Source organism: Nicotiana sylvestris, chromosome 11 (assembly GCF_000393655.2).
Source record: "Nicotiana sylvestris chromosome 11, ASM39365v2, whole genome shotgun sequence".
NCBI lineage: Eukaryota > Viridiplantae > Streptophyta > Magnoliopsida > Solanales > Solanaceae > Nicotiana > Nicotiana sylvestris.
In genome coordinates this window covers 71,962,674-71,977,542 of record NC_091067.1, presented here as the reverse complement: position 1 = coordinate 71,977,542, position 14,869 = coordinate 71,962,674, and the positions used below count along the sequence as shown (strand labels likewise).

Genomic DNA, 14,869 nt, shown 5'->3' with positions numbered 1-14,869 from the left:
CTACTCATTTAAATTTTATTAGTTTAAGTTTCAGTTTTGTTTTAATTGGTTAGTATAGTATTATACTTGACATGATAAACTGTTAACTAATTAACCTTCTGGAGTAGTAAATTCCACGATAATCTTATATGTTTTGAGGACTAGTGATGACATTTACTGTTTGAATTGATAGGGAACATTGCAGAAAATTGGCCATTAATTAAATCTTGTGATATTGTTAGCTAAGTAAAGAATAGTACGGAAATACCCAGAAATTACATTACTAGCTTATTTTGTCAAATATCCAATTTTGTTTAAGGCTAGATGATGTCGTCTTATTAAATCAATTGGTAGATTAATTCTCTTTATTAATAACAAATGGCGTAGTTAAATCAACTCATTTCTTTTAATGTATGAAATAATGTCGATGATTTTTTTTACAAAATATAGAGTTAGTGTTTGCAAATATTCGCATAGGCAGAGAATAAGAATTGGTTTATTTATCTCAAACTCAATCTTCGTAATCAAAAATCAACTAAATAATTATAACTTTGGACTAAAACAAATACATGAGAAGGACATGGGATTTATAAACAAATCGTGGCATTTTATGTAAAAGATATATAGAAGAAGAGTTCGCCTTAAATGAAACAATGAAGATTCTGCAGAAACTATTAATTTGTTTATCATTTTAAGTTCTTTCCCAATTTTATACACCATTCGATTTATGGACATCCAAATGTTGTATCCACAAAAAATGTTAGTTTTAGATACATATTGTCTGTTTTCTTCTTCACGCCATTAATTCTTTAAAATTTGAGATATATGATTCATATGTGTAAAATAAGGCTCGCGGTCAACACGTAATAACAATTTGTAGAGAACCTTATCAAGAATATTTTTGTGATTAGGGATACGTTCGCGTAACCTGATTATATTTCTAAAAGCAATTCGGATTATGCGTTCGCGCAACTTCGATCGAATATTTAATAAAAGGGATTCCTCGGAGAATATCATTATTAATTTCATAAAACCCCGAGATGTGAGGTTCACTACTTAATTATACAAAAAGGGCGAATGTTTTTTATTTTATTTAAGCACAATTTCGAAAATAATTATTTTAATAAATATATTATCTATATTATCGTGTACACGTGCGCGTGACACAACTCCGCATGTTTTTAAAAAAATATAATTTATAACACGAATATACGTACGCGTGATTCGATTCAAAGAAGGGTCTTTAAATATAAATAGAAGCGGTAACAATAAAATCATGCAATAAAAATGTATTTTACAAATCAAAATAATCAAGCCGAATATAACAGTTGAGCGACCGTGCTAGAACCACGGAACTCGGGAATGCCTAACACCTTCTCCCGGGTTAACAGAATTCCTTATCCGGATTTCTGGTGCGCATACTGTTAAATAGACAGAGTCATATTCTCCTCGATTCAGGGATTAAAACCGGTGACTTGGGACGCCTAAAAATTCCCAGGTGGCAACTCTGAAACAAACAAACAAATCCCGTTTCGACTGTCCTTTAATTGGAGAAAACTCCCTTGCACCCTCTCAGGTATGTAAAAAGGAGGTGCGACACCTGGTATTGGCCCAATCAAAGTTGCCAAGTCAAAACCAGGCTCGCTTGTTCCCTTGTCTTCATTCTTGGGCTCAATTTCGAGCCCAGTCCGCACCAGCCATATTTTTCTTGACAATCTTCTTTTAGATAATGTAATGGGCCTACTGTTGGCCCAGTCCTTCTCAAATAATTAAAGGCTGAGCTTATCTTCCAATGCATACTTACAGTTAGTATCTCTTTATATTGAATTTAAACTTAGTTTAAACATGAATTTTCGTAGTTTTCTTAAGGCACAATTAATGATAAATCATCATAGCTACGGGTACGGTTCCCGTGACGTAGTTGTGATACATAATTTCTAAATACGGGTGCACATTTCATGTGACCCAGCCATAAATTCTAATAATGTTAATAAATTAAACATGTTGTATATCGTGGGCACGGTTCCTGTGACACAATTCACAATGTGTACCAAACAAACAAGTGTACGACAATCGTAACTTGTTCCAGAATAATTCCATAAATAATTAAAAGCGGTCAAAGGTTAAAAATGCAATAGGTATAAAATATATAATTAATCAAATAATTAGGCCAATAATAATAGTTAAGCGACCGTGCTAAAATCACGGAACCCAAAAATGCCTAACACCTTCTCCCAAGTTAACATAATTCCTTACCCGAATTTCTGTGTTTCACGGACTATAAAATAGAGTCAAACTTCATCAATTCGAGATTTTAAACTGGTGACTTGGGACACCATAACTTATCCCAAGTGGCGACTCTGAACTTAAATAAATAATCCCGTTTCGATTATTATCACTTTAATTAGAAAAACTCCCCTATACCCCTTCAGTTAGAAAAAGGAGGTGTGACACTTCTAATAAGGTCATATCTATTATACTTGCATCTAAAAGACAGTTGTAAGTTGGGGGAAAGGTTGGCTCGTGCTTTTGATCCCTCGTTTCTTCCTTGTTTTTGGCTTGATGTTATTGTGCTTGAGCTGGCTTGGATAGAATTTGGCTATTACAAAATGGAGTTTTAAAAAAAATATGCATTTGCGATCAATTAGTTTTTCAAAATATGTTAGAATGCATAAGACAAATAGTTTTGTCGAATCATGGGTGGTGATACACTCTCTAGCTATTGCAATGTCCTTATCTTGGAATTTTGAGGACTCCCTCAAAATTCTGCCCCAGTTCTGACGAATACTTTTGGCAATATCCTTACGGCTATCCTTGATGTGATGACATTAAATTTGACGAAGCTCAAAGTCTTGTCCCAGTTTCTAACGATAGACGGGAATGTGGATTTTATTATAATAAGACCGAACCCATAAGGCTACCTACATATCCCATTTTAAATGGTAATTAGTCAAGCGTAGTTCATATTACATTAAGAAGAAAGCAAAATATAATCTCAAATACAGTATCTCTTGACGACGTCCGAATTGATGGGTCTTGGCCATATCTTTCCATTCATTTATGCTAGTATGAGCGCTCCTCCTGTCAGCACTCACTGAACCATGTAAGGACCTGGCCAATTAGGTGAGAATTTATCCTTGGCTTCATCCTGATGTGGAAAAATCCACTACAGAACCAGTTGTCCTGGTATGAATTGCCTTGGTCCGACCTTCTTGTTGAAAGCCCTTGTCATTCTGTTGTGGTAAAGTTGACCATGACACACTATTTTTATCCTTTTATCATCAATGACAGCTACCTGATCATATCAACTTTGTACTCGTTCTGCATCACTAAGCTCGGCCTTCAATATGATTTGCAGGAAAGGAATTTCCACCTCGGTGAGTATAACAACTTCAGTACCATAGATCAATAGATAGGGAGTTGCCCCTGTTGACGTTCGGAACATGGTTTGGTATCCAACAGAGAGAATAGTAACTTTTTGTGCCACTATTTGTAGTTTTCCACCATCTTTCTTAGTATGTTCTTAATGTTTTTGTTGGCGGCTTCTACGCCTCCATTCATTTGTGGCCTATCTGCGGTAGAATTTCAGTATTTGATCTTGAAGGTTCACATATGGATTTCATCAGGTCACTATTGAGGTTGGAGGCATTATCAATAATGATTGACTTGGGTACCCCGAATTGGCAAACAATACGGTCTTGAGCAAAATCCATACGACCTTCTTTGTCACGGCTTTGTAGGATGCAACCTCGACCCATTTTGTGAAGTAATCAATGGCCACTAAGATGAATCCGTGTCCGTTATAGGTAGTGGGCTCGATTGGGCCGATGATATACATGCCCCAGGCAGCGAAAAGCTAGAGAGAATTCGTCACATTGAGTTTATCGCGTGGTACTCGTATCATATCAGCGTGTACCTGACAATGGTGACACTTTTGTACCTACTTGATGCAATAGGTTTCCATGGTCATCCAAAAATATCCCGCCCTTAGTATATTCTTGGTTAGAACAAAACCATTCATGTGAGGTCTGCATGTCTCGACATGTATCTCTTCGAGTAGGCTGGATGCTTTCTTGGCATCGATACATCTTAGTAATCCTAAGTTGGGAGTTCTTATGTATAGAACTCCCCCACTCTGAAAGAAATGGTTAGCTAACCTCTGTAATGTGTGCTTTTGAGTATGTGTAGCACCTTCCAGGTACTCTCCCCTTTTCAGATATTCCCTGATATCATGAAACTATGGATTCTTATCAGATTCTTTTTCAACATAAGCACAGTAGGCAGGCTACTTGTAGATCTTTATTGGGATGGGGTCGATATAATTCTTGTTTGGATGTTGTATCATGAAAGATAAGGTGCCCAATGTATCTGTGAACTCATTCTGAATTCGGGGAACATGTTTGAATTCTATCTTTGTGAACCTTTTGATCAAATCGTACACACAGTGTAGGACGACATTATTTTGCTATTCTTGGTGGCCCATTCTCCGAATACCTGGTGTATTTGTAAGTCTAAATCTCCGATTACCAGTAATTCCTGAATGTTCATGTTGATGGCCAATCTAAGTCCTAAAGTGCAAGCCTCGTATTCAGCCATATTGTTGGTGCATGGGAACCTGATCTTGGTGGATACTGGATAACGTTGTCCATTTTCTGATACTAGGACAACTCCAATGCCTATTCCCTTGAAGTTTGCGACTCCGTCGAAGAATAATCTCTAGCCATCATATGCTTCGACGATATCTTCTCCTATGAAAAACACTTCCTCATCGGGAAAATACATTTTTAATGGTTCGTATTCTCCGCCTATAGGGTTCTCTTCCAGGTGATCAGTCAATGCTTTCCCTTTGACTGCCTTCTAAGTCACATAGACAATGTCAAACTCACTTAGCAATATTTGTGACTTTGCCAACTTGCTAGTAGGCATAGGTTTCTGGATAATATACTTTAAGGGATCCATTCTTGATATAAGGTATGTGGTGTATGCATAAAAATAATGCCTCAACTTCTGGGCTAGCCATGTCAGAGCACAATAGGTATATTCCAACAGTGAATCCGAGCTTTGTAAGGTATGAACTTCTTACTTAGATAGTATATTGCTTGCTCTTTCCTTCCAGTCTCATCATGTTGTCCTAAGATGCATCCAAAGGCTCTGTCCCACACGGACAGATACAACAATAAAGGTCTCTCGGGCTGTGGTGCTGCCATCATAAGAGGTTTGGATAAATACTCCTTGATTTTGTTGAAGGACTTTTCACACTTATCAGTCCAACTTGATGTCGCATCCTTTCTCAACATCTTGAAGATTGGTTCACATATTACCGTTGACTATGCTATGAAACGGCTGATGTATTTGAGATGACCCAAGAATCTCATTATGTCCTTCTTGTTTTTTAGCGGTGGAAAATCTTGAATGGCTTTGATCTTTGACGAGTCTATCTTAATGTCTCAGCGGCTGAAGATGAAACCAATAACTTCCTAGCAGGGACCCCAAAAGCACACTTTGCAGGGTTCAACTTCAAGTTGTACTTCCGTAGGCGGTCGCAAAACTTTCTCAAATTCCCTATGTGATCCAAGCTCTTCTTGGATTTGATGATGACATCATCCTTGTATAACTTTATTTCCTTGTGTATCATATCGTGTAAGAAAGTGGTCATGGACCTTATATAGGTTTCCCCGGCATTCTTCAAACCAAACGACATTATTTTATAGCAATACACCTCCCACGGTGTGATGAAGGCCATTTTCTCTACTACTTCTTCATCAATCCAGATCTGGTGGTATCCTGCAAAGTAATCGACAAAGGATTGGAGTTCATGCTTGGCACAATTGTCGATCAAGATGTGTATGTTTGGTAGTGGAAAATCATCCTTAGGGCTTGCTCTGTTCAAATTTTGGTAGTCAACCACCTGAAGGAATTTAGCTTTGATCTGTTTAGTACGGGTCGATATTAGCTAACAAAGTCGGATACTCGACCACCCGGAGGAATATAGCTTTGATATGGTTGGTAACTTCTTCCTTTATCTATAAACTCATATCTAGCTTAAATTTCCTGAGCTTTTGTTTCACTGATAGACACATAAGGTTGGTAGGTATCTTATGGGCCACTATGGATGTGCTCAACCCTCTCATGTCGTCATAGGACCATGCAAAAATATCCTCGTATTTTTTCATAAATTTGATGTACTCTTGTCTAATAGTGATAGGTGAATACTAATGCGAGTCTCTTTGACTATTTCGGAATTTGCCAAACTCACTGCCTCAGTTTCTTCCAGGTTGGACTTTAGTTTGTTTTCAAAATCCTCTATCTCCCTAACAATTTCCTCAAGTATTACGTCATTTTTCCATTCCTTTGAATCACTATCATTGGGTTGTGTTGTCTCATTACATGTCACAGTCATAGATTCAACAGGATAGGAAATAGTTATGCTGAAAAGAATGCAAAGAGATAAAAATATAAATAAATGAAAAGAAATAATGCATTAATTTAAAACTCAAAATCTCAAACAAACACGACTCGATATCTCGAGTATTTATTTCAAAATAGAATACTGAATGTATTAAATGCTAGAAAATAATTTAAAGTAAAATTATGTTAGTCTGCCAAAGCTACACAGGTGCTCGACGAGCCCGGGATGGTGTAGTGGTCCAATTCCTGAGAACAACTCTGTCCCCTACCATCTAGATGGTAAGATCTTCCTCCTCCTCCCCCAAGATCACTTCTCAATCCATATCTTCTTCATTCAGAAATAGGTTGCTTATGCCAGCTAAGATCTCAACTTCTCAGAACCCCAAATCACATCGGCCTTGCGGAATGTCTCGTACAACGGTGGTATGGTTATAGGTATCGGATAATAGAAATCATGCCATAGTGGTGACCAATCCTCATATTCTTGCACAGTATATTTTTACCTGAGACCAAAAGTGGTGTCATGAGTACGCGGTCGTATTGATTTTGTTATCCCTTGAAGCTTGGGGCCAAAGACCTTGGCCCGACTCAAACCCTAACCAAAGCAACATGCTTAACACTTTATTGCTCCACTATCTTCCATTATCGATTGTATTTATCTATTCGATACTGTAGAATGCCTCTCCTCCTAACTTCCTTCTGTTTTTAACTACTACTACGGTTTGGTTGGTATAAATGAGATTGTTTCCATCTCCGTGAATTACCACCTCCTGATGGTTACACACGAACTTCACGGCCTGATGTAAAGTAGAAACAACTACCCTAGCCATGTGTATCCACGGTCGTCCCAATAGTAGGTTGTAGGTAGCAATGATATCTAGTACTTGGAACTTGACATAGAACATGGTCGGGCCTATCTTCAAACTCATGTCAATTTCTCCGATTGTTGATCTTTGGGACCTATCAAATGCCTTCAAGTTCACTTTTCCTAATTGTATTTCAGGTATGCCTATACCCAATCTCTTCAGGGTGGTCAAAGGGCATATGTTCAGGCTAGAACCCCCATCAATCAAGACTCGAGCAATGAATTTGTTTTCCTACTGCATGATGATGCACAATGCTTTGTTATGGCTCAAACCTTACGGTGGCAACTCATCTCGTGGAAAGTAATCTTGTGTGTCTCCAACACTTGTCCCACCATATTTTCCATTTCTCCACTGGTGATGCCAACAGGCACATAGCCTATGCACCATCATTAGGGCGTTCTTGTGTGTTTATAAGTTCTGAAACAATATAAAAGAGATAGTGCAGCAGCAATATTCTATAACGGCTCTACGATATATCCAGTTAGAAAAGTGCCAGCCTCATAAGGAGTAAGTATGAAGCTCCCACTGGATTGTATATGCTTCAGAGGTGCAAGTATTATAGTAGAACTTTAAGGTATGGATGTGAATTCCACCAATGTGGAAGGGAGGTTATGAAAGCCACAGAAGATACGATGTGAGATTTAAAAGTAAGAAAGGTAAAAGTAAAGGAGGTACGAGACACTCAAGTGCATATGGTTGTGAATAGTCAAGACTTCAAATAGAGGGCTAGAAGCGCCGTGATTCAGAATCCAGAAATTATAGTGGTGTCGTTAGTATCATATCTTCCACCCAATAGTTTTTAGTTATCGAGAGGTCTAGTTAAGAGAGTAAAGAAGAGTTAGAGACAGTGTGATGTCTCACTTGAGGTTCCAGAATAACATAAGAAAATCGGTGGTGCTATCAAGTTAAAAGAAGTTTGCGAGTAGTATAAATAGATATGTGTAGGTCGCAAGCTAAAGTATGGTAGAGCAACAAGGTTTTAAGTAGACGGGAGTAAGGATAAGAAAAGGTAAGTGAGAAGGTGGCGATAATAGGTAAGCCCTCAGGATTAAACACATCAAAACAACAGAGCTGAAGGTTTCTGTAAGTTGTAAAAAAAACTCAGTACACCTTGAATGAACTCGGAGAGGTTTAAGACTAGGAGCATTTAGAAAAGAAAGAATACTGCCCTTGTAGTAGAATAAGAGTGTAATTGTGATAAAGGTTAAGAGGATGATATTTAGGCTTTCGATTGAGTAATTATTCAAAGAAAAGGGATTTCATGAATTGTACAGGATTGAAATACCCCCATAAGGTGAATCACGTTGGGATGCTATGAAATATGGTTAATGAAGTATTGTATCATCCCTAAGGGGATCAGGCAAATGACTTCAGATGTTCCCAGATGCGAAGTGAGCCCTAATGACAATGTATTACGTAAGAGGTTTCAAGTTATTAGTGGTAGATTATAGATAAACATAAGGTGAATCAACAATAGGCGGATAAAAAGTTCCAAAGTATGAGATGAGATTAGGCCGTCATTCTTAAGATGAACAGTAATGAGGAATAAATAAAGGACTTAGATTTATACATATAGGATAAGCAGCGAGAGTGTAACCTGGAGTTGGGGAGAAAACCACGGTAACAACAAACCGAAGTAAGTGTTATGGTATAGTATAATCTACCTAGATGTAGTAAAGCCATAAGGATAGATATATAAGGATACGAAACAAGATATAGCAATAGTCGTATGTTCGACAAAATGTTGAGCGCAGAACTTCAGTACACTTATATATACTGGGAGGAACAACTTGTCATAATTCTGTATATGTTACCAACGTGAGGCCTAGAGATTGGCTAAAAGCTGGAGGAAAAAGGACAGAAGAGTCATATAGGAGCACATACAAGGACAAAGTCATACATGTTGCATGATAGAAGGTCGCAACAGTTACAAGATTGGAAGAATTCTGACAATAAGTCATGGTGTGAGAAAGAGGCCTAAAGGGGGGAATGCCCTGGCCTTCGGAATTATTCACAGAACAATTACCTAGATGTCAAGGACAGTACTAAATTATTCGTAAGAGATATAGGTTATGGAACTGATAAGCACATCAGTCAACATTCGAGGATGAATGTTCCAAAGGGGGGAATGATGTTACACCCTGTAGTTTCATATGTGAGAGTACGTCGTCAGTCAATTGATGTAAGCTTAGAAATGAGATCATCTTTGAAATTACATAAAGTAATTTAATCATGTTAACTTGGAGGTTACAAATATTTAAGATCATGGACTGCAAATACCAAGAGGGTTGAAAGGCTTATAAGCTAAACCAATTGAAGAAAATAAGTTTCGTCGAAAGTCCACAAGTTGGGAATGTTATTAAACATACTTTTAGGGTAAGACTAGGGTGCTCAAAATGATAAGGAGGTTATGTTATGAGTTATTTTTGTCATATGATAGTCTTGTGTTATGTTTTAAAGTCAAGCGAGTTGTGAAACAAAAGTTGGCAAAGATCATCACAAGTAACATTCATAAATATGCTAAAATTAGGTCAAATATAGCTGATCTTTTCTCCCAATATACTTAGAATTAGGGGATTATATACCTACAAGATTAAAGATATATGAGTCTATTTTCTAACGCACTAAATCATTCGTCGATACGACATTGTAGTAAAGATATTTTTGTTGTTTCGCAAGACTCTGCGGACTGCATAGGTGACAAGTAGGTGTGTCACTGAAGCTTTTTGAACAATACATTTCGTATTCTATATGAGCTTTTTTTGCAAAATATTATATACCAAATCGAAGGTCTTGGAATGTAGTTTCCAACGCTCTTAACCGTTAGTTCATACGACATCTGGATAACAAGATATAAGCATCTGAAGATGGGCCAATGAGAGGATGCCAAGCTAGCACCTCTTTGACTTTTCCAAAGTTGATATATAATCCCTATGTCGTTTTTTATCTTCATTTATCCATGGAACACAACAATAGAACACCCCTAAACTTAACTTAATCTCTCTTCAAGGGTTTCAAAGAGGATTAACATCTTGGGTATGAAATCAAGAAGCGATAACACTAGAACGATCCCTACGATGTAAGTATCACTATTTGCCTCTCTTTTTCTTTGTAGTTTGAGTTTTGGAAGGTACTTCATAGTTAAGAAAACATCTAATTTCTGTATTTAAGCTTTAAAAATCAACTAAGTTTGATAAATTCATTTCCTAATAGTTAGAACTCACGAGACGGTGATCGAAAGCCGTGAGTTCGAGTTATTCGATTTGTAGTGGACTATTTTGTGAGCTGTTTCATGTTGATTTTGGGATGTCTATTTTGCTGATGTTTTATGGAGTTTTGGAGTATAAAATGTGTGGAGAAACACCACATAATGACATAATGGTGGGCTGGTCATTCGTCGTTACATTTTTTGGTTGTGTGACACTACTTTTGTTGTCGTTTTATGTATGAAGTGATTATGGTGTGGGGGCTGTTTTGTGATATATTGTGATGGAGATAAGGTTGGAAAATAATGCATACATGTTGTTATTATTGTGTTCTTGTTGTTGTTGGTATATGGTATTGGAGTAGAGCCTTGTTACAGGGGAGATGCTGCCCAAATTTACATAAACGAGCTACTAGTTTAAGTTGCGGACTTAGCCTTTACTCAGCACTGATTTTGAATCTCCTTATTCTATGGTAGACTAAGTTGGGTTGTTTGAAGAGTTGCTTGGAATCTATTAAGGACTCAACGATACTAAGATATGTTAAGGCTAAACCTTTCTTTCATTTTGGCATGATCTAGTAACTACATGTGTTTGATAACGAGACATAAAGAGAAGTTCATATTCCTGAATTTATGTACATTTTTCTAGTCTCATAAGTTACAGCATTCTCCCTTAACGGGACTTCATATTCAGTTTAGTTTTGTCTTCTATTATCCAAGAGAGCAGAGAGTCTATATATATACAGTATTACAGTATTTTCACCACCATCGAGCTATAATCGTTGGGCAGGCCCCTATTGTGCAACCTCTAATCAGATGGTCACTTATATACCGAGCCTACTATAGCTGAGCACCTATAAACGAGCCCAGAATGGCCGAGATACAGAGATTAGTATGGCCAAGCGCCTATGAGCGAGCCTACTACGGTAGAGCAGTTACACATACCGAGCCTTATAAGGCCGGACATCTATTTTACTTACTATATTGAGAGAGTTGAGTCAGTATTAGCAGGTAAGCATATCTTCAGATTATCTTTGACTCTCAGTTACCTTCAGTTATTATATTATCAGTTCAGTTTCAGCTTTCAGTTATTCTGTTGCCTTACATACTCGGTACATTATTTCGTATTGACGTCCCTTTTGTCGGAGACGCTGCATTTCATGCTTGCAGGTCCTCATTGACAGTTGGATAGACCTCCCAACAAATAGAGTCAAACATCAGCTTGGTTGGTAAGCTCCACTTCCTCGGAGTTACCAGGTCTAGACCTTGGAGTCCACTTTATATATACAAGTTCGATGGGTAGGTCGAGGCCCTATCCCGACCATGGTACAGTTCAGTTATCTCTAGAGGCTTGTAGACGAGTCCTGTTTATTTTGTATATCATTAGATGTTCATGACGGCTTCGTCGGCCTGCACAGTTATATATATCAGATTTTGGGTATGTTTACCCCACATATGATAGAGACGTTATTTTCAGATGATTCAGAGTATGGCCTTATCGGCCCAAGTTGAGGGTTACCCCTCCAGAGTTCACAGTTACAGAGTGGTACCCCCGGACCGAGTATGGCACCAGGTGTTGGCCACGCCTCTTCAGGTTTGGGGCGTGACACGTTCAATCCTCTTTCATCGTTCCAACCTTGATTAAAATTCTCAAGCATCACCGACTAGTCGATATCTACAATAAGATATCTCAATTATATCAAAATATGATCTAAAATATTGACCAATATCCATTTATTGCCCATAAATTGACTACAAGCCTCCAACAACTCAAATTGCCAAATAAGTTCACTTACTAGCATATTCAACTGTACTCTTCTCAATTAATACCCATTTGAAGTCATCAATGATACTGCATTAATTCTTCAATACCGCCAAATTACTACTCATCGTCTTTATTAACCAACATTTCCAAAATATTTTTGGTGATTACTTAGTTGAACACTTTCAATTTAGCTAGGAAATGATTCCATAAGTTCATCGCATACTTTAATTTAATTTCTAAGAACACTCTTCATCTTTCCCATTTTCTCAAAAACACTATCCATGCCATGAACTAGGGTTTGTGAATTCAATTATCCAACCTTAACAACTTGAAACAAATATTATAACTACTGTCACCGACTCATAAGAAATGAGTTTGAAGCATTAGGCTTACCTTGAAACAAATATTATAACACTATCCAAGCATTAGGCTTACCTTCTTGAAGCTTTTTCTCAAAAATCCAATGTTTGGAAAATTTGGTGTTATTGAACAACTTGAAAGATTTCTAGGGATTTCAAAGATTGAATGATATTAATATTAGTGTTAATAGGATGTTGTTAACTTAAAATATCCATAAAAACTCACCTTGTATTCTTAAGTTGTCCCCAAGGTCGGATCCACCATGAAAGAACCAATCCCTAACTCAATAAAATCCCTAACTCAATTTGGTGCTTCAGCAAGTTGTACCTTGCGCTATGCAGGTTGTACCACGTACCTTTTACTAAAACATCCATAACTCCTTGTAGAAATGTCCAAATGACAAACGGTTTGAAGTTTTAGAAACTAGACTCGAAAATATTTAATTTGATAGGTTGTTCACCATATAACTCCTTATGTATGTCTAGATATACTCGTCCAAAGTTATGTCTTGTCCATTCTCGTTTGGAACTTTAGTCTATCATAAAATTTCCATCTTGACTTATCCCAGGGGCTCTCATTATGCCCTATATCACTTCAAATACACCTCGTACACTTATTATCATATTAAATTAATATACACCATATTAATAGTCCTCGTCTGCACATAAAATAATGTAATTAGCACACATCAATTTTCTTAATGGCGCTTAAGTATTTTGAAATTTTCCAGGGTGCTACGAAATATCATGCACCATGGCACCTCCCCTTGGATGTGGAGCATCAGTACGTCCATCACCAGATCAAACAAAAAAGGACTGAGTGCCGACCCCTGATGCAACCCCATTATAACCGAAAAATGGTCTGAGTCCCCACCCACCGTCCTTACTCGGGTCGTTACTCCATCATACATGTCCTTAATCATCCTAACGTAGACAGCAGGTACACCTCTATCCTCCAAACGTCTCCACAAGACCTCCCTCGGGACTTTATCATACGCCTTTTGTAAGTCGATGAACACCATATGCAAGTCCCTTTTTCTCTCCCTATACTGCTCCATCAACCTCCTAACAAAGTGGATGGCTTCTGTAGTCGAACGTCCCGACATAAACCCAAACTGGTTCTCGGAAATATACACACTCATTCTTACCCTTAGCTCTACCACTCTCTCCCAGACTTTCATAGTATGGCTAAGCAACTTGATACCCCGATAGTTATTGCAATTTTGGATATCACCCTTGTTCTCGTATACACGAACCATCATGCTCCACCTCCACTATTTGGGCATCTTCTTCATACTAAAAATGACATTAAATAACCTAGAGACCCACTCCAAGTCTACCTTGCCCGTACTCTTCCAAAACGCCTCCAAAATTTTATCCGGCTCGGTCGCTTTGCCCCTGCTCATCTTACGCATAGCCCCCTCAACTTCATCAACTCTAATCCACCTATAATAACCAATGTCACAATGACTCTCGGAGAGTTCCAAATCACCCAGTACAATACTCGTATCCCCCTCCTCGTTCAAGAGACTGTGGAAATAGGTCTGCCATCTCCGACGGATAAGCCCATCATCCAACAAAACTCTACCTTCTTCGTCCTTGATGCACTTCACTTGATCCAAGTCCTGCGCCTTCTTTTCTCGCGCCTTAGCTAACCTGAACAACTTCTTATCCCCACCTCGTCCCTCGAGTTTCTCATACAAACGACTAAAGGCTGCAGTCTTGGCCGCCGTAGCTGCTAGCTTTGCCTCTTTCTTAGCCAACTTATAATGCTCCCTATTCACCCTCTTCTCCTCCTCGTCTACACTTTCCACTAGCTTCAGATACGCTGCTTTCTTGGTTTCCACTTTTCCTTGTACCTCTCCATTCCACCACCAGTCTCCCTTGTGACTACCAGAGTAACCCTTTGAGACCCCTAATACCTCTCTCGCGGCTTCCCTAATGCACTGTGCAGTCATGATCCACATAGCGCTTGAGTCCCTATTACTCCTCCAAGCCCTCATAGTCACCAGCTTGACCCCAACTCTTGCGTTTTAGCTTCCATCAAGGCTCCCCACTTTATCCTATGTTGGCTTTACATCGCCCTCTTCCTCATGATCTCAAGGTTATGACTAGGAGCCTATGAAGGGTCGAGCGGTTCTCACTCGGGATGACCTTGCAATTCGTGCAAAGACCTCTATCCGACTTCCTGCAGAGTAAATAATCAATTTGAGTCTCGGTCATCGAACTCCGGAAGGTGACCAAGTACTCTCTCTGCTTCGGGAAACTCGAGTTTGCTATCACCAAA

General features: G+C 38.4%; 1 protein-coding gene across 1 annotated transcript; it reads right to left on the bottom strand.

The window, feature by feature from the left end:
• Window positions 1-13,856: 13,856 nt before the first annotated feature.
• Window positions 13,857-14,585, bottom strand: LOC138881156 (uncharacterized). The gene has a single exon (XM_070161361.1). The coding sequence runs from the start codon at window positions 14,583-14,585 to the stop codon at window positions 13,857-13,859; it is 729 nt and encodes a 242-aa protein (XP_070017462.1).
• Between the last annotated feature and the right edge of the window lie 284 nt (window positions 14,586-14,869).